General features: G+C 49.4%; 1 protein-coding gene across 1 annotated transcript; it reads left to right on the forward strand.

Annotated features, from left to right (window-relative positions):
* Positions 1 to 3,147: 3,147 nt before the first annotated feature.
* Positions 3,148 to 21,431, forward strand: SUN5 (Sad1 and UNC84 domain containing 5). The gene is made up of 13 exons (XM_047853237.1): positions 3,148 to 3,334; positions 5,353 to 5,411; positions 5,604 to 5,678; positions 6,665 to 6,731; positions 7,622 to 7,683; positions 10,931 to 10,980; positions 12,349 to 12,383; positions 12,944 to 13,052; positions 17,822 to 17,900; positions 18,799 to 18,914; positions 19,423 to 19,590; positions 20,087 to 20,173; positions 21,240 to 21,431. Exons 1-13 carry the CDS (start codon positions 3,270 to 3,272, stop codon positions 21,363 to 21,365), a joined length of 1,098 nt encoding a protein of 365 aa, XP_047709193.1. The 5' UTR covers positions 3,148 to 3,269; the 3' UTR covers positions 21,366 to 21,431.
* Positions 21,432 to 21,694: the final 263 nt, after the last annotated feature.

Consider the following 21,694-nt stretch of genomic DNA (forward strand, 5'->3'; position numbering starts at 1 on the left):
GCCTCTAGCATGGCCCCCAAACCCCTCCAGACCCAGCCCAGCCAAGCGGATGGATCTGTGTCTGACTTAGGAATGAGGGGCTGCTGCTGAGATGGGCTAATGGAGGCCCAGCAAGGTGGCACTTGCCCAAAGTCCCACCACAAGACCGGGGATGGACCCTTCTGTGGAAGGCGCTTGGAAGTCATATTCCCGTTAAACAGATGGGGAAGTCGAGGCTCCTCCCCGGAGGGGTGCCAGCCCCATTCCCATTCCTACCTCAGGTGGTTTTCTGGGACGGGTGGATTCTCAGCCCCTAGCAGGTGTGGAAGCTGTTTTATGAGGCTCCCAGGTGTGTGGGGCCCACTGCAAAGGGACCCAGGGAGGGGCAGGTTTGCTTGTGGTTGCGAGTGTTTTCCCTGCAAACACGGCCTGTGCCAAAGTGTTTCATCCTATACGTGGTAGGGCGGCCACGTAACCGGGCTGCTGCCGAGCGCCGCAGGACCCTGGGGATGGGCCACCCTGGGGCCTCCTAGGCCAGGACATCTCTGGAAAGAGGACCACTCTTTGCAGGGCCCCCTCAGCACTCCAGCCAGGCCTGGCCAGGGCCAAAGTCAGGGACACGACTCACCGACCTCTCAGGCCTGGTGGCTCTAAGCTCTCTCAGAAACGTGGCCCTTTAGGGAGGAGCAGGAGGCTACCTGATCCCTGACCCCAGTCACTGAGTGAGCCCTGCTCCTGGCCACACCCTGAACCCTAACTCAAAGGGCAACGGATGAGAGGGAGTCCCTGCTACCTAACACCTCAGGCTCTCTCCGAACGCATATTTCACGCGCCATGGGTGTGGCCCGTCATCTCTTTCCACATCACAAACTCCAGGCCCCACCTGGGCCATCTGGGGCCCGAGGAGCTGTGTGTATACGTGAAGAAGTTTATATATATGTGTGTATGAGGGCTGTGTGTGTAGTATGTGGTTGTGTGCATGTAGTCACACAGACACATGTGCATTAGGTAATAATCACTAGCATCAGAGGAAAGTGTGTGTGTTGCAAGCTTGTGTGTGTGTGTGTGTGTGTGTGTGTGTGTGTGTATGGGTGAGTAGTTGACTGTTTCCTGGCATTGGGAGGGTGTATACATGTTTGTGTGTGTACACACACATATGCACGGGAGGTGACAGCACAACCACAGGGCGCCCCTATGTTCCTCTGCGTGGCTTAGCTGGAGTGTAGGCACAAGGGGACTTGGAGCCTTCCCCCACCCCAGAGCCCTTCATGGCTCCTGCTGACTCCACACCAGCCCAAATACCAGGCCCAAGCCCACCCTGTGCTGGATCCCCACGAGTGCCCCCAGAACTGACAGGGACCACGGACATCAGCAAGCCCTCCCCTGAAAGGACGGAGCTCCCCTGCCCTATTCTTATGCCAACCACAAGCTCCCTAACATCTGACTCCTGGCCGCCCGGCCCTCGCGGTAGCCGGGGCAAACAGCTGACAGTGGAGAGGGGCACAAATATTGACCAAAGCCACTCTCAGTGTTTGTTCTCAGCACAAACACTTCCTCTTCCTCGACACATCCAGCACGGGGGACACTGACTGACGACCAGTGGATACAAAGGAGGGAGATTCTCACCAGCCCCTCCTCCCTACAGCAATGGCAAGTGTGGGCAGGCGCCTGCTACGTGCACAGTGTAGCATCCTGGGTGATCTAGCCCCTTGACCCCCCTCCCCAGGGATGGGATCTGGTTCTGCTCACCTCTGCAGCCGGTGCCTGGAACATACCGGGTGCTCAGTAAATATTCGTGGAGCGAATGCATGTATGTGCACTTGGAAGACCCTTGGAACAATTATAGTGGCAGTATTTCAGGGCTTCCCCTTCACCGAAAATTCTTAAGAGTACTGTATTAGTTTCCTATTGCTGCTGTAACAAATGACGACAAACGTCGTGACTTTATTTTTTTTTCAACGTTTATTTATTTTGGGGACAGAAAGAGACAGAGCATGAACGGGGGAGGGGCAGAGAGAGAGGGAGATGCAGATTCGGAAACAGGCTCCAGGCTCTGAGCCATCAGCCCAGAGCCTGACGCGGGGCTCGAACTCACGGACCGTGAGATCGTGACCTGGCTAAAGTCGGACACTTAACCGACTGCGCCACCCAGGCGCCCCAAACATCGTGACTTTAAACGCAAATTTCTTGTCTTATATCGCTGGAAGTCAGAAGTCCAAAATGGATCTCGCTGGGCTAAAGTCAAGGTATTGGCAGAGCTTTGTTTCTTTCCAGAAACTCTAGGGGAGGATTTGTTTCTCTGCCTTTTCCAGCTTCCAGAGGCTGTTTTCACTGCATGCCTTAAGGCCTCTTCCTCCACCTTCAAACCAGCAAGTAGGGCTGAGGGCTGCTAGTGCAGCCACCCTCTCCCATCTGCCTCCCTCTGCCAGGTACAGGACCCTGATTACACTGGGCCCGGCTGGGTGATCTAGGATATTCTCCTACCTCATGGTCAGCTGACTAGCAACCTCAATCCCATCTGCAAGCGTCACATCTTTGTTCTGTAACCTAACACACAAACACATTCTGTTTTTGTATGCCGGACTCCCTGAGGGACCCTTCTTCTGCAGGCTGCTGGAACTTAGCCTACAATTTGCTCAACTACCATCAAGGGGCAAAAGTGAGTTCCTTTAAGCTTCACAATCCAAACTGGCTCTCCATTGGCAGGGCTGACGGAAAAAAATATCTATAGCCAGACATTTCCACTCTGCTATGCGTTTATTTTTCTGCAGGAGAAGTAGAACTTGATTAAAGCAACCACATATACATTATTTTGTGTTATGCAAAACCTCCACTAGCGAGAAGACAAGCATTATAAACCTTCATGGACAGCCTAAGCAGGTGGCAAGTCCGGGAAGCTGGAGGCAGGAAGGGGTCTGGGGGCAAGAACAAAGCATGGCCTGGATATGGGAGCCTCGGTTCTCGCCACTGCCCAGGCCCTGAGATCCTAGCATGGCCCTTCCCGTCCTGGGACCTCAATTTCCTCATCTTATAAGTAGAAAGGGAGTCAGAATGGGCTCATCCAAGGGGAAGTTCTAGGGCCAAGCTGGAGACTGGGCAGAGCCCCTCCCCCCCGCTCTGTGAGGTCACAGTGCCCACGACTCCACTTGACCCGGCTAGATCCCACATGACACCTTCCAGGGAATGCTAGGAGGTGGCAGCAGTGGTAATCTCTTCCCCCTTGCCGACCAGCAAGGCTCTCCCAGAGAGCCCCAGCACCGTTTCCCTAGATTTCCTAGAGAAGGAAATTGATGCCACGGTCCTTGAGGAACCCCAGGGACCCGTGTGACCCGCCTGAGAATGCCAGACCCAGGAGGTGAGGATGGCAGCCCCCCTCTCTGCCCAGTTCTTTGTGGTTTACAAAATGCCTTTGCCCTCTCCTTGGAGGTGAGCGGGCGGTCACCGGCCGCACTTGACAGAGGCAGCTACTGAGGTCAGAGAGGTCTGACTGTGGCTTTCCTAAGGTCTCCCAGCCAAGGGAGTGATGGGGCAGTCACCCTTTCCACATGTGTTCATTGAGCACCTACTAAACACTGAGCAGGGGGCTGGGGACACAGGGCTGCGCCAGGTGGAAGTGCTTCCTGCCCCCACGGAGGTCACAGTCCAGTGAGGGAGATGGTAAACGGGCAAACAAGCACCTCTGCCATCTGTCTGCCCACTTCTGCGCCCCCAAAAGGGGTGTATATCCCAAGAGGGTATACAAACCAGGGGCGCCTGCGTGGTTCAGTTGGTTAAGCCTTCGACTTCAGCCCAGGTCATGATCTCACAGTTTGTGAGTTCGAGCCCCGCATCGGGCTCTGTGCTGATAGCTCGGAGCCTGGAGCCTGCTTCCGATTCTGTGTCTCCCTCGCTCTCTGCCCCTCCCCCCCTCACACTCTGTCTCACTCAAAAATAAAATAAAAACATTTTAAAAAATATTTTAAAAAGAGGATATACAAAACAATCTGCTGGGGTGAGGGGACAAATCATCCGAACTTCAGCGTATATTTTTAGCCCACCCTCTTTTAATTTGTAGTCCTCAAGAACGTATAAATATTTGGGGCGCCTGGGTGGCGCAGTCGGTTAAGCGTCCGACTTCAGCCAGGTCACGATCTCGCGGTCCGTGAGTTCGAGCCCCGCGTCAGGCTCTGGGCTGATGGCTCAGAGCCTGGAGCCTGTTTCCGATTCTGTGTCTCCCTCTCTCTCTGCCCCTCCCCTGTTCATGCTCTGTCTCTCTCTGTCCCAAAAAAATAAACGTTGAAAAAAAAAAATTAAAAAAAAAAAAAGAACGTATAAATATTTGAAAAAGTAAATAATATGTTAGCACACTTGGAGCTATGCACATATATATGTATATATGGTATTATATATATATAATTGCTTCATAAATAAACATAAATACATCGGGGGAGTATGATAATAAATGTTTGGAGAACTTTGCCTTAAGAAATAAAGACAATTTGGGGCGCCTGGGTGGCACAGTCGGTTAAGCGTCCGACTTCAGCCAGGTCACGATCTCGCAGTCCGTGAGTTCAAGCCCCGCGTCAGGCTCTGGGCTGATGGCTCAGGGCCTGGAGCCTGTTTCCGATTCTGTGTCTCCCTCTCTTTCTGCCCCTCCCCCGTTCATGCTCTGTCTCTCTCTGTCCCAAAAATAAATAAACGTTGAAAAAAAATTAAAAAAAAAAAAGAAATAAAGACAATTTGTTATCTCACATGCCAAGAGGTCCCAAGACGTGTGTGGTTCCAGAGCACGTTAGTTCTGCGGTTCTGCAATGTCCCCTAAGATCCAGGTCCCTGCCATCTTTTTGCTCTTCCTGTCGGCCTCCTCGCTGTCACAGGCCACCAGGGTTCCAGAAGCACGGAGAAGCATGGCTGTATAGGGTGCAAAGAGAGCGGACGTTGCTTCCTGTGGGTCTCATTTTAGCAATGAGAAAGCCTTTCCCCCAAGGCCTCTATACCCAGCCCAGCCCCACCTCACCCCGTGGGAACTCCCCCCACCCACCGCCAGAGCCAGTCACAGCAAAGGCACTGGGAGTGTGACAGCAGGGCTTGGAGTGATCAGGATTGTCTAAAATCACACGGGGTAGGAATGAACAAGGGACCAAAATCAGCCTCCTGCCAGTGACGGGAGCGATTGGCTTTGCGGGGATAACCACCTGTGACTGCCACAGCAAACCGAGTCCTCTCCTCAAAACAGACTTGCGTTTGGGGTCGGTCAGACCTGGTATGTCCCTGATTCGCAGGCTGGTGGTCTTGGGCGAACTTGTCCGCCACTCAGTCTCTCAATCTGGAACGCGGGGACACCACGTTTCTTGAAAAATTATAAAATGCGATTGTGAATCTTGTTATCCCCAGGGTCGCCCAAAGAGGCCGGAACACCTGCAGGATGGCCCAGGACGCCTTGCCAAACGCGAGTGAGCAGGGAGGGACGAGAGGGGCCCTGGGGTCTTCGTGAACAGCGAGGGCCCGAGGCTCAGAGATGTCAGATGGGCAGCCCGGAGTCACCCAGCAAGGGGCGGGCTAGGGAGCAGGCGTGGCCGCACCACGCTCTGGGTGCTCCCCGTGTCTGTGGGGCGCTGACGTGACAGGCCCCGTGCTCTCTGCAGGTGATGCCATAGTGTTGCCCATCCGCATCAACGCCCCGGCCCTGAGCCTGGCCCAGTGCGTGCTGGCCTGTATCTGTACGTATACACCGAAGAGATGCCCTGGCCGTCAACGTGGGCCTGGGTGGGGGTAAGGCCTGCACTGGGCTGCAGGGGAGGGAGGGAACCCTGGAGGACTTCCCAGCGAAGGTGGCAGGGGCGTCATTCCAGCCAGAGTCTCTTTGGTGGTCGGGGAGAGGGGATAGGAGGCAGACTTGCTGTTTGGAGGGGCTGACTGTCGGCCCTCCGATACTCTCCCGCCAGCCTGGCCCCTGGGGCCACTGATGAAGCCACGGAATGGTGTGACACGGTGTGCCCTCCCTTCGGGCACGGGGTCTGACCACCCCCTAAAGATCAGCCTTCTATGCCAGTGTTCACCCACCCACCCCTCCATTTCCTCATCACTCAGTCATTTCTCCAGCCATCTGTCCTCATATCCATCTGCTGTAATATCCACTCACCCCATGGGTTCACTGCGTCAGCCATCGGCCACACGTACCTTTATTTGTTACTACTCACACCCATCCAGTCACCCACCCATCCGTCCTTCCATCCATCCTTCCGTCCGCCCCTCCTCTCAACCGTCTTCCTATTCATCCACCTTCCAAACCATTCTCTTACCATTCTCCTGTCCGTTCGCGTGTCTCCCACCTACTCATCCATCCTGAACCCCAACTTTTTACCTAGCTCCATGGTGGGCAACACTGGGCACCTGGGGATAAACCAGACAAGGACTCTGCCCTTGAGAAGCCCTCAGGGTCTGGGAATGGGCATCGGCACATCCCAGACTTCGTGTGCCCCTGAGTCTCTGCTAGGTGCCTATTAACTGCCGGTCGCAAGCCGTGCCCACCTCTAGGGCCCGTCCTCCCTCTGAGCGGGTGCTTACCTGTGAGCAGAGCAGGGCTACCCTGGGCTCGATTACAAAATTGAGTGGGTCTCCCAGCAGTAGGACCTCGCCTCCTGCAAGGGTTGGTGGGATAAAAACAAGGGTGTGGCTACTCCCTGCTCTCCTGCCTCCTTTGCAGCCTGGATCACCTGCCTGGCCTGCTTCGTGAGGACTCAGGCTCACCAGATTCTGTTCAACAACTGCAGGTGAGCGGGGGCAGATGAGGGGAGGGTGATGGAGGCTGGGAACACGCAGCCCATTCCTATGGCAGCCCCCTCACTGGTCTGGATGATCCCTTGATCACCGGACCAGACCAGCCATCCCAAACCTGGCTTTTAGCATATTCTCTCACCTCAGAACCCACTGTGGCTCCCCAGGGCTCCAGCACCTCAGCCCGCAACGTTCTGGAATCCTGTCCCACCCTTTCTTTCCATGCTGCTCTCACTCTGCATCCTGTTGTGGACCCATTGGGCCAGCAAGACTAGGGCTCTCACCCCCTGGGCCCGCCGTTCCCGCTCCCACCTCAGCACCAGGCGCAGGCTGTTTTTCTTCTTTTCCCTTCACTCTCCTGTCCCACGCAAACTCCTCCCAAGTGCTGCAAAGCTTTCCCCCTCATTCATCCATTTAGAGCCTGCATCCTAAACATCTTAATGCCTACTCTGGGCCCAGCCTTGACCCTCACCACTCCTGAGCTCCCAGTAGGGGAAGACACCAAACCCGGTGTTAAGGGTGAGGGTGGGCAGTGTTGACTCTGAAGGTCGTAGGAGGAGGGGACGTTTGTTTGAGCTGAACCCTGAAGGGTGCGCTCACCAGGACAGAAGGGAGGGAACAGACAGTACGTAGCTGGAGACGGGTGTGAAAAGGACGTGGTGGACCACGGTCAGTGTATCTCTGATGGCCCCAAATGCTGGGGTGAGAGCTTTCTTTCCTCTGTGAGGCTGTGCAGTCACAGAACGTGGTCAGCATCTTGGAGGGGGTATCACTGCCCAGGGAGGGCCCTGCGCTTCAGGGTTGGAAGAGGGCAAGGGCCAGGCCAGGACTTGCTAGCCTATGCAAAACTCCACTTCACCTTGACCTCTGCTTCTCTCTCTTCCAGATGCAGGCTGCTCTTCCAGAAGCTCATGGAAAAGACAGGTGTTCTCGTCCTCTGTGCTTTTGGTAAGTCTCCAGGGCCCTGCCCCATCCCAGGTGGAGGTATCCCTGCGCTCTTGCCCAACCTGGGGAGGAAAAGAGTGAAGGCTGTTAATGAGTATTGCTGTGAGGATTAAATTAACTGATGACCAAGAACATGTTTTGAACACTAAGAAAAGCGCTGAAAACTCAAGTTCTCCCCCCAACCGTGGTATGATCGTTATTACTTGTTTCTGAGCTTCAGCGGATTCCTTCCAACCACTGCTGCCACCTCCCAGGTCGCAGCTTTGCTTTCTCGAGCAAAGGAGTCTCCTCCCTCCTCTCGAGTACACTGGCCCAAGGAGGCAGGGCAGTGGGGTGGGGGTGGGGTCGAGAGAATGTCTTAGGAAATTCGAAATTCCTAGGAAACTTAACAAATAAGTTTTTTTTAAATAACAGTTTTATTGAGATATAGTTCACATACCAGAAAGATCACCATTCTAAAGTGTACAATTCAGTGGTTTTTAGTACATTCACAAAGTTTTGCAGCCATCGCCGTTATCAAATTCCAGTATTTTCACTGCCCCCAAAAGAACCCCCCACCCCGGTCCCAGACAGTTGGTTCCCCTTCCCCCTCACCCCAGTCTTAGGCGACCAATCACTAATCTATTTTCTGTGACTATGGATTTGCCTATTCTGGACATTTAATATAAATAGAATCATACACTATGTGGTCTTTGTGGCTTCTTTCACTTGTCATAATGTTTTCAAAGTTCATCCACGGCATAGCATACATCAGCATTTCCTCCTTTTTTATGGCTGAAAATAGTCCATTGTTTGGATATGCCACATTTTGCTTATCTGTCCATCGGTTGATGGATATTACGGTTGTTTCTGCTTTTTGACTACCATTAGTAACGTTCCTGTGAATGATCCTGTAAAATGTTTGTGTGGACATGTGTTTTAAATTATCTTGGGTATCTATTTAGAGGTGGAATTTCTGGGTTTTGTGCCAACTGTATGCTTAACTATCTAAGCAATTGGTCAAACTTTTTCCCAAAGTAGCTGTACCACCTTAACATCCCCCCCGGCATGTATGAGGGTTCCAATTTCTCTGCCTCCTCACCAACACTGGTTATTACCTGTCTTTAATTTTATGGAGCGCCTGGGTGGCTCAGTCGGTTGAGCAGCCGACTTCGGCTCAGGTCATGATCTCACGGTCCATGAGTTCAAGCCCCGCGTCGGGCTCTGTGCTGACAGCTCGGAGCCTGGAGCCTGTTTCGGATTCTGGGTCTCCCTCTCTCTGACCCTCCCCCGTTCATGCTCTGTCTCTGTCTCAAAAATAAATAAACGTTAAAAAAAAATTAAAAAAAAAATTTTAGCCATGAAGTGTGGTACCTCATTGTAGTTTTTATTTCATTTGTCTAATGGCTAATGATGTTAAGCACCTTTTCATATACTTATTGGCCAATTATAGGTCTTCTTTGGAGAAATGTCTATTCAGTCTTGGCCCTTTTTTCAATTGGGTTGTCTGTTTATTATTGAGTTTTAAGGGTTCCTTGTATGGTCTGGATAGAAGTCCCTTACCGGATATACAATTTGCAAATATTTTCTCCCATTCTGTGGGTTGTCTTTTCACTTTCTCTTGATAGTGTCCTTTGCAGCACAAATTTTTAAAATTTTGATGAAGTCCACTTTATCCATGTTTTCTTTTTCCATAGGTACTTTAATGTCAGGTGCAAGAAACTAGTGCTTAACCCAAAGCTATAAAAATTTACTCCCACTTTTTCTTCCAAGATTTGTATAGTTTTAGCCTTTACATTTAGGCCCATGATCCATTTTTGAGTTAATTTTTGCATATATTGTGAGGTAAGAGTCCAACTTCGTTATTTTGAATGTAGATATCCAGTTGTTCCATTTATTGAGAAAACTATTATTTCTCTTACTGAATTGTCTGCTACCCTTATTGAAAATCAATTGACCATAAATGTGAGAGTTTAGTTCTGGACTCTTAATTTTACTCCTTTGATCTATGTATCTATCTATTTGTCTATCTATTTGCCATCTCTCTATTTGTCTATCTATCTACCCTGGATTAATTGCTATAACTCTGTAATAAGTTTTGAAATCCAGCATTATGAGTTCTCCAACTTTGTTCTTTTTAAATTGTTTTGGCAATTATAGTCCCTTACATTTTCATATGAATTTTAGCATCAATTTTTCCATTTCTTAAAAAAAAAGGACATAGGTATTTTGAGGGAGTTTGCATTGATTCATAGATGAATTTGGGGAGTAGTGTCACCTAAACAATATTAAGTTTTCCAATCCATGAACATGGGCTGTCTTTCTATTATTGATATATCTCTATGTTGTCTTTAATTTCTTCTAATGATGTTTTGTATCTTTTAGAGTGCAAAGTTTATACTTCTGTTGAGTTTATTCCAAGTATTTTATTCTTTGAGATGCTATTGTAAATTGAGTTGTTTTCTTAATATCATTTTCAGATTATTTATTGCTTGTATTGAAAAATATAACTGATTTTCATATACTGATCTTGTATCCCGCAACCTTGCTGAACTCATTTATTGCTTTGACACTGAGCATGACATCCAGTCTTAGATACTTTAAGATTCTGTATGCAAGGTTGTGTCATCTGCCTTTTATTTCTTTTTCTTGACTAATTGACCTGGCTAGAACCTACATGACAATGTTAAATAGAAATGGCAAGAGTAGACATAATTGTTTTGTTCCTGATTTTAGGAAGAATGCATCCAATATTTTACTATTAAGTGTTTTTTAGCTGGGGGATTTTCATAAATGGGCTTTATCAGATTGTGGGAGTTCCATTCTATTCCTGATTTGTTGATTGTTTTCTCATTAACAATGAATAGGTTTTAAAGAGCTTTAATAATGGCTTGAATGGTAGGATTTAAGGCAACACAGAGATTATAAAATACAGGGAACATTATCCCATTTTCTTCTCTTCATCAATTATCCCCAGTAGAGTTGGAGCAGGGGAGAGAGAGGGGACATGGATTATTTGGTTTATGTGAGACACTCTACATATATGATATCATTTGATCATGAAGTGGATATTACTGTTGGTCCCATTTTAGGAGGAAGAAATTCCCAGAGGAGGAAATTGAGGTATAGAGAGATTAAGTAAATTCTTCCAAAGTTGTACAATGTTAGTAAGTGCCAAAGCTGGGATTTGAGTCTAGATGCCTTAACTCCAGAGCCTAAGCTTTTAACTTTTCATCTTAAATGTCTCACTCTCATTCTCCTGGCCCCACAGGATTCTGGATATTTTCTATGCACGTACCGTCTAAAATGGAAGTCTGGCAGGTAAGTGTGTGCTCTCTTCAGGTCTCAGCACTGACTGGCCGAACCCCAACTAGTCAATGCTGCCTACATCAGCTTCTCTCACTCTCATCACATCTGGAAACTGATCAGTTCCTGACTCATTCAGCCCCAAATCTCTGTCTTTGCGATGCCACCCACCTGGAACCCATCTCTCTCACCAAAATGTGACTTTAAAGACCAGATTCAATAGTCCATCCTACAGAATGGCTCTCCTGCCTCTCCCTCCCAGAGGTGACCTATCTTTCCTTTATCAAATCTCCCTCCTAGAGAACGATAGTGAGAATGGAACACAATTCTCTCTACTCAAGGCAGTTTGTTTTGTTCAAATGAAATGAGATCATTTGCTTTGTGGTTCCTGGGGAGAAAGGAGGAGGAAATCAGGGCTAGCGCTCCCTGTCAGAGGACAACAAAGAGTCTCAGAATGCTTAAGGAGAAAAGAGATCTGATGAGCTTGTCCTTCCCTGGCCCTTCCCTACTCTTTTCTCCTTATAAACTCCTTCATATACTTCAAGATCCAGCTAAAATGTCACTTCCCCCAGAAATACCAGGTGGAGGTGATGACATTCCCCTTTCCTCCCACAATTTTCTCTAATCATGAATGCAATCATGACATTTTCCCAACTTTTTTGGGTGCTCTTGAAGGCAGAGCCACGTCTAATTCACTCCAGTGATGTCCACCTCAGGACTGGGCAGAAAGTTGCCACTATCAGTATTGGTTAATTGGATGATCAGATGGAAATGTGGAATGGAGGGAGAATGGATGGGACGATAGAAATGATGGATGTAGGGATGTGGGAAAATGGCTGGGGGGATAGATGTATGGATGAATGGAAGACTGAATGGATGAGAAAATGGAGAGATGGACAGATAGGAGGGCAGATTAGCTATATGGATGGATAAATGGATGGATGGATGGGTGGATGGATGGATGGATGGATGGACAGATGGTTAAGGGGAGTTTGGATAGATGGGAGGGTAGATAGATGGGAGGATGAATTGATTGATGAAAGGGTATTGACAATATATAAGGTAAGTTATATGAATGGGAGGGTGGATAGGAGGGATGAAGCAGGTTGGATAAATGGAGGAGTATATGTGTGAGAAAGGGTGGTTGGATGGGCTGGTGGATAGGTGGAAGGGTGGATGAATGTGGATTTGGATGGATCGACTTAAAATGGAGGATACACTGGATTTTGGATAGATGGTAGGTGAGTGGATGGATGGAAGAGTAAATGGGAAGGCAGATGAATGGATGGATTTATGGTTGTGGGAGATTGAATGGAGGAAGTTCTATTGGGCCCAGATGAGGCCATCTGAAAAAGATCCCTTGTTTCTGCAACACCCTACCAGGATGACAGCATAGATAGTCCACTGCAGAGCTTGAGGTAAGAAGAATCTGCTAAATAATCTTACTATCACCTAAAAACAAGAACTATATTCAGGACCTGTAAGGTATTGGCTAAGAATGTGGGCTCCACAGTCAGATAAACCTAGGTTTAAATCTCAGCTCCCATACTTCCTACTTGGCTAAACTTTTGCAAGTCACTTCACCTCTCTGGGCCTTCAACTCCTCATTTATGAGATGAGACATAACACCCACCTTGCTCTGGGTAATTATGAACGTTAAAGATGTCAACTGTCCTGAATAAATCACACTCAGCAAGTGGAAGCTGAGAAGAAATTTTAACCAACAGTATACCACCTGGTGGCATCATCCTTAATTGCAAACAAAATAGGAATATTTGGAAGGAATGAGTTAAATTTAAAGATATTCCAAGTAGGAGGAAGAGACAAGAACCTGCTGGGTAGGGCCAGGGATGGGCCCAGAAGAGTGAGGAAATGTGAAGCTAGTTCTTTGTAGGTTGACTGACACAGATAGAAGCTGAGGGTGACAATAGCAGCATTGCAAATCAGTCACTCCATGTTCTCACTCCTTTCTTGTAAGAATGTACCAGGAGAAGGTGCGGCATCACTCTGGGGAAATCCAGGACCTCCGAGGTAACATGACCCAACTCATTGCCAAGCTCCAGTTGATGGAAGCCATGTCAGATGAGGTGAGATACTGGCCATTCTGCTCCCAAACATCTGACTTCTTTGTTTGATGCCCTTCTTCCTATTTCCCAGCTTTTGGTGGAGCACATCCCCCAATAATTTCCTGGGAAAGAGTTAAATAAGAGGCATATTAATTTGCTTAGAACTTGCACATTTGGAAATATCTTTATTCTATCCTTGCATTTGATTGATAGTTTGGCTGGGTATAGAATTCTAGATAGGAACTATTCCCCTGAACATTTTGAAAGAATTCCACTGTTGTGTTCTAGTTATACTGCTGCTGTTGAGAAGTCTGTTAGTGCTCTTATTATTGGTCCATTGAGTGTGATCTGTTTTTTTATCTCTGGGAGTTTGTATGATGTTCTTTTTATCCACAGTGTTGCATATTTAACCTGCTTGGGATTGGATTGCTGAGCTTATTGGATCTGCAGATTTATTTCTTCAATAGTTGCTAAAAATGCTTAGCTATTGTTTCTTAAAATATTGTTTCTTCCCCATTATCTATCTCCTCTCCTAGAACTCCAGTTACATCTATGCTAGACTGTTAGAGTGTGTTCCACATAATTCTTATGCTACTACCTGATGTGTTTGATTTTCATTCTTTTTCTCTATGTGCTTGAGTTTTGATATTTTCTATTCACATTTGTTTAAGTTTGCTACTAATCCTGTATTCTGTTCTGTCCAATCTACTGTTAAATTTTTCCATTAAGTTCTTAATTTCATATATTGCATTGTTTTAGAATACATATTTGATTCTTTTCATAAATTTTAATTCTATGGTGAAATTCTCCAACATCTTACCTATGTCGTCCATTTTTTCTTTCTTTTATTTAATATATTGTTGTAGTAATTTTTATATCCTTATCTGCTAAGTCCAATATCTGGATCATCTATGATCTTTTTCTATTGTTGTTTTTCTTTGGAGTATCAATCATATGGTATTGTCTTTTCATGTCCAGTAATTTTTTAGTGTTTTTCTGGACATTGTATACAAAAGAGCTCTGTGCTCCAGATAGGTATAACTTCAACTAGAGAGAGTTCCCCATTTTCTTTGTAAGGAAGATGAGTACACTTATCACTTCTATGTAGATGTTCATTGAGCTGTTTCAAACCTGGGTAGCAATTTGTGTAAGATCTAGTCAGATGTTTTCAGCCTAACCCTTTAGTGCCCTTCCCATGCAGCTTCAAACTTTTGGTAGATATCTTGATGGGAAAGACTGACCATATGTCTGAGGCTTCTCAAGTCTCCAATTAAAAAAAAAAATTAAAAAAGTTTTTGTTTGTTTTAAACTTATTTATTTAATATGAGAGAGAAAGGGAGTGAGCACGAACAGAAGAGGGGCAGACAGAGTAGGAAAGAGAGAATCCCAAGCAGGCTCCACACTGTCAGCAACAGAGCCTGATGCTGGGCTTGAACTCATGCACTCTGAGATCACAACCTGAGCTGAAATCAAGAGTTGGACACTTAATGGACTGAGCCACCCCGGCACCCCTCTGAAGTCTCCAATTTTGTCTCCCAGCCCTGCATGAATGCAAAATCTGCAGCCCTAGTGGTAACCTTCTCTGCCAGGGGCAAGCTTGGATTCTCAGCCTCTAATTGTGCCCATAATTGGTTTAGTGCCTCCAGGTGCGGCTACAGCCTCTCAGTATTGATTCACCACTCCTTCTAGGGCAGCGGTTCTCAAAGTGTGGCTCCCATATCAGGAACATCAGCATTACCTGGGAAAATGTTAGAAATTCAAATTAATGGGCCCCCTCAGACCTACTGAGGATGGGAGCCAATCATGTATGTTTCAACAAGCCCTCCAATGTTTCTGATATATACTAAGAAGATGTTTGTAAGGCTTTAATCTCTTGCTTATTTTGTTTTGGGGTCCCTTCACGGAAAGGGGCTGGGTTTCTAAGCATTATGAGACTGGGAAGTTTTAATATGTCTTTCAGAAGCTTTCAAGTTAGCTCTTTGGCCTCTTCAATAGTTCTGGGTTTCAGTTAACATCTTATGGGGAAAAATGTTCAGGTTTGAGGTTCATCAAGTCTCCAATTTTGTCCTTTTAGTCCTGTGTGTCTATTAAAATCTTTGCTGCTTTCTCTTTCACCAATAGCAGCCACTGTCCAGCCTATGCCCATGTCTTCAGCCCATGCCCAGAATCATCAAATGCCCCCAGGCATTAAAAAATTGTTCATGGGGCGCCTGGGTGGCGCAGTCGGTTAAGCGTCTGGCTTCAGCCAGGTCACGATCTTACGGTCCGTGAGTTCGAGCCCCTCGTCAGGCTCTGGGCTGATGGCTCAGAGCCTGGAGCCTGTTTCTGATTCTGTGTCTCCCTCTCTCTCTGCCCCTCCCCCATTCATGCTCTGTCTCTCTCTGTCCCAAAAATAAATAAACGTTAAAAAAAAATTGTTCATGAATTTCGGAATGGTTCTCTCCTCTCTAGAATTTTAATACATCTGGTCCTCATTGCTCCCATAGCTCAGTGGTGGCTTTACAATATGATTTCGTAAACTATCTGGTTTTACTAGTTGTTTTTAGTGGGAACATTGATCCTCTGTAACTTACTATATCTTCCCTGGAAGCCCTACATCTCACCTTACATCTTAAATGTCATGATAATTTGCCTATGGGCTAGCTACCCTTGGGGCCCTTTCAATCTGGAAACTCATGCTCTTTAGTCCTAAAAAGTGTTCTTTAATTGTGTGATTAAGTGGATGTATCCCCTCCCAGCCATATTTGGTTTATTCTCATTTTTGAAACTCCTATTATTTGGATGTTAAATTCTTGAACTAATCCTCTTTCTCTCATTTCTTCCTGTTTTCTTCTATTTGTTATGATATGAGAAAATAGTCTCAGCTTTATCTTCCAAAACTTCTATTGAGTTTTTCATTTCTGCTAACATAGTGTGAATTCCTAAGAACTTCATTTTTGCTCTCTGGGTGTTCTTTTTCATAGATCCATATTCTTGTTTTATGGATACAACATTTTTTCTTACCGTTTGGAGCTTAGGCAGGTCATCAACCTTTCTGAGTTTCCATATCAACAAATCCCTGCCGTGTAGCACCGTGGCTGGTCTAGTTACTACTGCCACATAGCAAACTACTCCAAAACTTAGTGGTGCAAAACAATTGTTTTATTATCCGCAGAGATTCCGTGGGTCAGGGATCCAAACGGAGTGCAGTGGGGATGGTTTGTCACTGTTCCACAATGTCTGAGGCCTCACCTGGGAAGACTTGAAGGCTGGGGGTGACTTGGCATCTGGGTCTGGACCCATCTGGAAGCATCTTCACTCACATGTCTAGAAGTTGACATTGGCTATCAGCTGGGAACTCAGGGCTGTTGACTAATGCAACCATAGGTGGGCGCTCAGTGTTGTGTGGGCTTCCTCACAGCTTGGCAGCCCCAAGAATGAGCCTCACCATGAAATAGAGCTGTATCCCCCTTTAGGCTTAGCCCAGAAGTCACACGGCATCACCTCTGCCATAGCCTCAGGCCCCCCCAGACTTATGGGAGGGAACCTTAGCCCCAACTCTCAATGGGAAGAGTGTCAAAGTCATATTGAAAGAAGGGTGTGGAGTGGGAGACCTGGTTGTGGCCACAGTTTTGAAGAGTCTAATAATAATAGCCAGCATTGGGGTACCTCGGTGGCTCAGTTGGTTAAGTGCCGACTTTGGCTCAGGTCATGATCCCACAGTTCGTGGATTCGAGCCCTGCCTCAGGCTGTGCTGACAGCTCAGAGCATGGAGCCTGCTTTGGATTCTGTGTTTCCCTCTCTGCGTCTGCCCCTCCGCCACTCGTGCTCTGTTTCTGTCTCTCAAAAATAAATACACATTAAAAAAAAATAGTGGCCAGCATTTACTGAGTACCAAGCATGCTAAGTGCTTTGCAGCCTTTATCTGGCAGGAGAGTGTAGTAGCTCAGAGCCCAAACACTGGAACCAAACTGCCTGGCTCTGCCTCTTACCAGCTGTGTGACCTTGGACACCTTACCCTTTTGTGCCCCAGTATTCTCATCTTTAAAATGGAAGTGATGGGGCGCCTGGGTGGCTCAGTCGGTTGAGTGTCCGACTTCAGCTCAGGTCACGATCTCACGGTCCGTGAGTTCGAGCCCCGCGTCGGGCTCTGGGCTGATGGTCCAGAGCCTGGAGCCTGCTTCTGATTCTGTGTCTCCCTCTCTCTCCGCTCCTCCCCCATTCATGCTCTGTCTCAAAAATAAATAAACATTAAAAAAATAAAATAAAATAAAATGGAAGTGATAATAGCACATACCTCCTGGGGCTGCTGTGAGGGGATAAGAGTGAACTTCCGTGACACTGAGGACAGTCCTGGCACACGGTAGCAGCCTTACAAGCGTTAGCTCTACTCCTCACAGCAGCAGGAGGAGGACGTAATTATCACCCCCATGTTACAGACAAGAAGGTCAAGACTCAGAGGGGCGGTAACTAGCCCAAACCCCCACAGCAGTAAAAGTCTGTCTGACTCCAGGCGCCCTGCCCTTAACTTCCCTGAGACTCTGGTCCCACGTGTGACCCCGTCGTGGTGAGTGTGGAAGCACTGAGTAGACCCAGTGGGTGGGATAGCGATGGCACCATGTCACCCAGGCGTCCTCACAGTGTAGTGACTGGTGGTCTTGTGCCAGAACCAGCCACGGCCTCCACAGGCAGGGGTAAGCAGTTAGGGACACGAGGATACCTGCAGCCACCTGTCACCGGGTGCGAACCCGCACGTGGACAGGATCTATAAGAACACACCGGCACACGGTTTGTGTTTTCTGCCTTCTCAGCAAAAAATGGCCCAGAAAATAATGAAGATGATTCAAGGAGATTATATTGAAAAGCCAGACTTTGCCCTAAAGTCTATAGGTAAGCGACTCCCCCTCACTGCCCCCACCCAACAGCCTGCCTCAAGGGTCCTCAGAAACTCTTCAGTGGGTGGATTTCAGTTCTGGTCTGGTATCCTCTGCTCCTGGCAAGTTCATGCTCAGAGCTAGCCTCTGCCCCCCAGACGGCTTTTTTTTTTGCTACAATTTTCTATTTTCTGTAAAGGGGGCTGAGGTGGGGAGGGGAGGCCCTCCACTCCCCCCCCACCCCGCCCTGCATCTACTCCCCCCCACCCCTCCCCTCCACTCCCCCCACCCAAACCCAGAGGCCGGCAGAGCCGGGGAGACTGACCGTCTAAAAAAACCAACGCAGGCCCAGTTGTAGTTGGGAATCAGTGTTGCGGGAAACCGAAGCAGGTGACTGGCATGGAGGGGACCTGGGCAGAGACCTGTGCGGAAGGATGTTTGAGTTGAGACCTGGCGAGGAGGGAAAAGTCTTCCAGACCCAGGGGAACCCATGTGAACGGTCCTCCTGTGACAGCGCAGCGGGGGGGGGGGGGGGGACATGCGGAAGGAGAGGTGGGGCCGGCCAGGCAGCACCAGCTGACCAAGGCCCTGGGGCACGTGGGGTCAGAGGGCACTGGCTTACGCTCTCGGGGCCTCACTCGACCTCTCAGAGCCAGAGTGCCCTCCTCTGTGAAGCAGGTACAGCAAAAGCCACGGAAATAATAATGAGGCTGGCTGGAAGGACTTTGTTGTATTGACTCACTTCAATCTCACAACAGCCCGGTGAGGTAGGGGGGTGTTACCACGATTATGGCTTCTATTATTACTCCCATCACCCAGGGAACGTCTGAAGTTTACAGAGGGCCAGTGACTCACCTAAAGTGTTCGCCCGGCACGTGCTCAGTGCCCAATCTGACACCGTCACTCCCACACAGGGGCCTCCATCGACTTTGAGCAAACGTCTGCCACATACAACTACGACAAGGCTCGCTCCTGCTGGAACTGGATCCGGCTATGGAACTACGCGCAGCCCCCGGACGTGATCCTCGAGGCAGGGGGAATGGGGGGCCTGGGAGGGGGGGGAGTGTCAGGGTCCTGGGGGCAGGACCTGGAAGCAGACACTGGGGGTGCGCACAAAGTGGGTGGGGGCCCGGGGTGGGGCTAGGGATAGGAACAGGAGACAGAGACGCGATAGGGGCAAGAGGCAAGAATAGACAGCAGGAACCACGGGGGGACTGGGCAGGAGCAGGGGCGGGCGCTGGGCAGGGACAGTCTGCTTTGGCACTGGAAGGGGGCCCTTCAAGACTTGAGGGTCAAGGAACCCTCACAGCCCCAAGCAGGCCCCTGCCTGCCCTGCACTGGGCTGACGGGAAGGTTCATTCTTACTGTCAGCAATCAGGGGAGCTTCCTGGAGTTGGTGGCGCTGGAGTCAAGCTTTGTAGATGGAGGGATCCGGCTCACCCAGGAGGCAAAGGAGGTCTAGGGGAGCCAGGGTGGGATGAGGAATTCACCTTAACCCACCCACCCAGCATAGCCCCCATCGCACCTGCCCCTTCCAGCCCAACGTGACACCCGGCAACTGCTGGGCCTTCTCGGGTGACCGAGGCCAGGTGACCATCCGAATGGCCCAGAAGGTCTACCTGTCCAACCTGACGCTGCAGCACATCCCCAAGACCATCTCACTGTCGGGCAACCTGGACACTGCTCCCAAGGACTTTGTCATTTACGTGAGCACGTCCCCACAGGGAGCAATGCTTAACTAAGGAGACAGCCTCGTCTGGTGGGATTCCAGGCACTCTGTCTGCACAACCCAAGCAGGCTAGACGGGCTGGATGAGGCTTAGTTAAGGCTGAGAATGGCCAGGTTCGGCGTTGATCGCAGCCTTTAAGGATAGGAGATAAACAGCCACTTTATTTCAACCCAAGCTTTTCAGAGCCAATTTAGTCTTCGGAGACACTGATAAGGAAACTGAGGTCCAGAAAAGGGTCAGGGAAACACCCAAAACCTACAACTCCGTGGCATAATTAGAAGAGGACCCTCAGCCTTTTGATTTCCAATCCAGTGCTCTTTCCTATCTATTCCTCTGTGCTGCGATGCAGTGGTGCCCAAAGAGGTAGGGAGTTCCCTACCCTGGGAGGTATGCAAGTCTCAGCTGGAGAGGGGCAACACCCTCTGAAGGCCCTGCCCGTACCTGACCCTTTTGCCTTGGTTCTGGTTCCACAGGGCATGGAAGGCTCTCCCAAGGAGGAGGTGTTCCTGGGGGCGTTTCAGTTTCAGCCGGAAAACATCATCCAGATGTTCCCGCTCCAGGTACCTGAGAAAGGCTGCCTACGTTGAGCACACAGCAAATGTGCACCATGTGCAGGGCTTTCCCCAGGAGCCCCATTTCATCCACCGACAGCCTCGCAGTGCACACTTTTCACTAACTCACATGACAAACGAGGAAACCGAGGCTCAGAGTATGGAGCCACTGCCCAGGGCGAAAAGTGGGACCCGGAGGAGACCTGTCCAGCTTCTAGCAGTGCATTGTCTCCCTGACTTGCCCAGGAGCACTCCCGTGGCAGTTCCTCCCGTGGCAGTTCCTCCCGTGGCAGTTCCTCCCGTGGCAGTTGCTCCCGTGGACAGGAGCTCTTGAACAGGGGGACCGCTTTAGCATCTCCGTACTGGGAGGCCCTGTCGTCGGCACCTGATCTAACCACAGCAGGGCAAACTGGGGCCTGAAGGGGAGGGAGTCGGGGACAGGAGCAGGACACAGCGGGGTGGCTGCTAGAATGGCCCTGAGACTCAGTGGAATGTCAACACTTGGGAATCAGTGATACTGCTCCAAATCCTGGTACCACAAATCTGCATGATCTTGGGCCATTCCCTTCGTCTCTGCGCCTCAGTCTCCCCTGGTATAATTCCCTGGAAGGTTAAGAGCATCCAGAGAGATCTCAGAGGCCAAGCCCCAGCTTTTGCACCGGGCTCTGTCCCCTCTCAAGGAGGAGGTGTGCTCACCGAGCATCTCCTACAGGCCAGCTAGCTCCAGGGCCTGGTCTCATGGGAAGATATTACCGCCCCCCCCAGCCCATCTTACAGAGCAGGGAAACTGAAGCCCCAAGAGGGACAGTGACTTGCCCCGGAGTCCCACAGCCATCTGTCCAGGGCCCCGAGGCTGGGACACTTTCCCCATCACGGTATATCTGTCTTTCTCACCTCAGTACCTTCCATCCCAACCCCTGAGTACCAACTTCCTGTGCGGCTTCGGGACAGTTCATTCCGCTCTCTGAGCCTCAGTTTCTCCACCTGTGAAATAGGAGGGTTCCCTTCCACTCCCAAACACCTCTCTGGACAGGCAGAGTGGAGGCCAATGGCCCCATGTCTGTGACTCTTCCAGAACCAGCCTGTCCGAGCTTTTGGTGCCGTCAAGGTGAAGATCTCAAGCAACTGGGGGAACCCACGCTTCACCTGCCTGTACCGAGTGCGCGTGCACGGCTCCGTGACCCCACCTCGACAGCTCTAGAGAGCAGCCTGCTCAGAGCTCCTACCCAGAGAGAGATTAAAGTTTATTCTTTGCAGCCCAGCCCAAGTCGGAATGTCTTTTTGGCTCCAAAGAGTGAGGGTGGGCTAGCATGTGACATCTGAGGCCACACTTAGCGATGCTCAGTCTCATCCTGGGTGTCTAGGCACCCTCGCAACAGCCCCATGAGGCCCCATTTCACAGATGGGGACAGTGAAGGCACTGAGCAAAAACTTGCCAGAAGTCACAGCTCACAAAGGGCAGCACCAGGATTCAAACCCAGCCAGTCTCATCCTTGTACATACGTCATCTCCCTGGCTTCGAGTCATGCT

Source organism: Prionailurus viverrinus, chromosome A3 (assembly GCF_022837055.1).
Source record: "Prionailurus viverrinus isolate Anna chromosome A3, UM_Priviv_1.0, whole genome shotgun sequence".
NCBI classification, from domain to species: domain Eukaryota; kingdom Metazoa; phylum Chordata; class Mammalia; order Carnivora; family Felidae; genus Prionailurus; species Prionailurus viverrinus.

Bases quoted from the DNA above. Each gene is read 5' to 3' on its own strand.
- SUN5 (XM_047853237.1), top strand. From the start codon at position 3,270: ATGCCACGGTCCTTGAGGAACCCCAGGGACCCGTGTGACCCGCCTGAG. The intron at 3,335-5,352 runs GTGAGGATGGCA...TGTTATCCCCAG, and splicing joins GAGAATGCCAGACCCAGGAG to GGTCGCCCAAAGAGGCCGGA. The intron at 7,684-10,930 runs GTAAGTCTCCAG...CTGGCCCCACAG, and splicing joins TCTCGTCCTCTGTGCTTTTG to GATTCTGGATATTTTCTATG.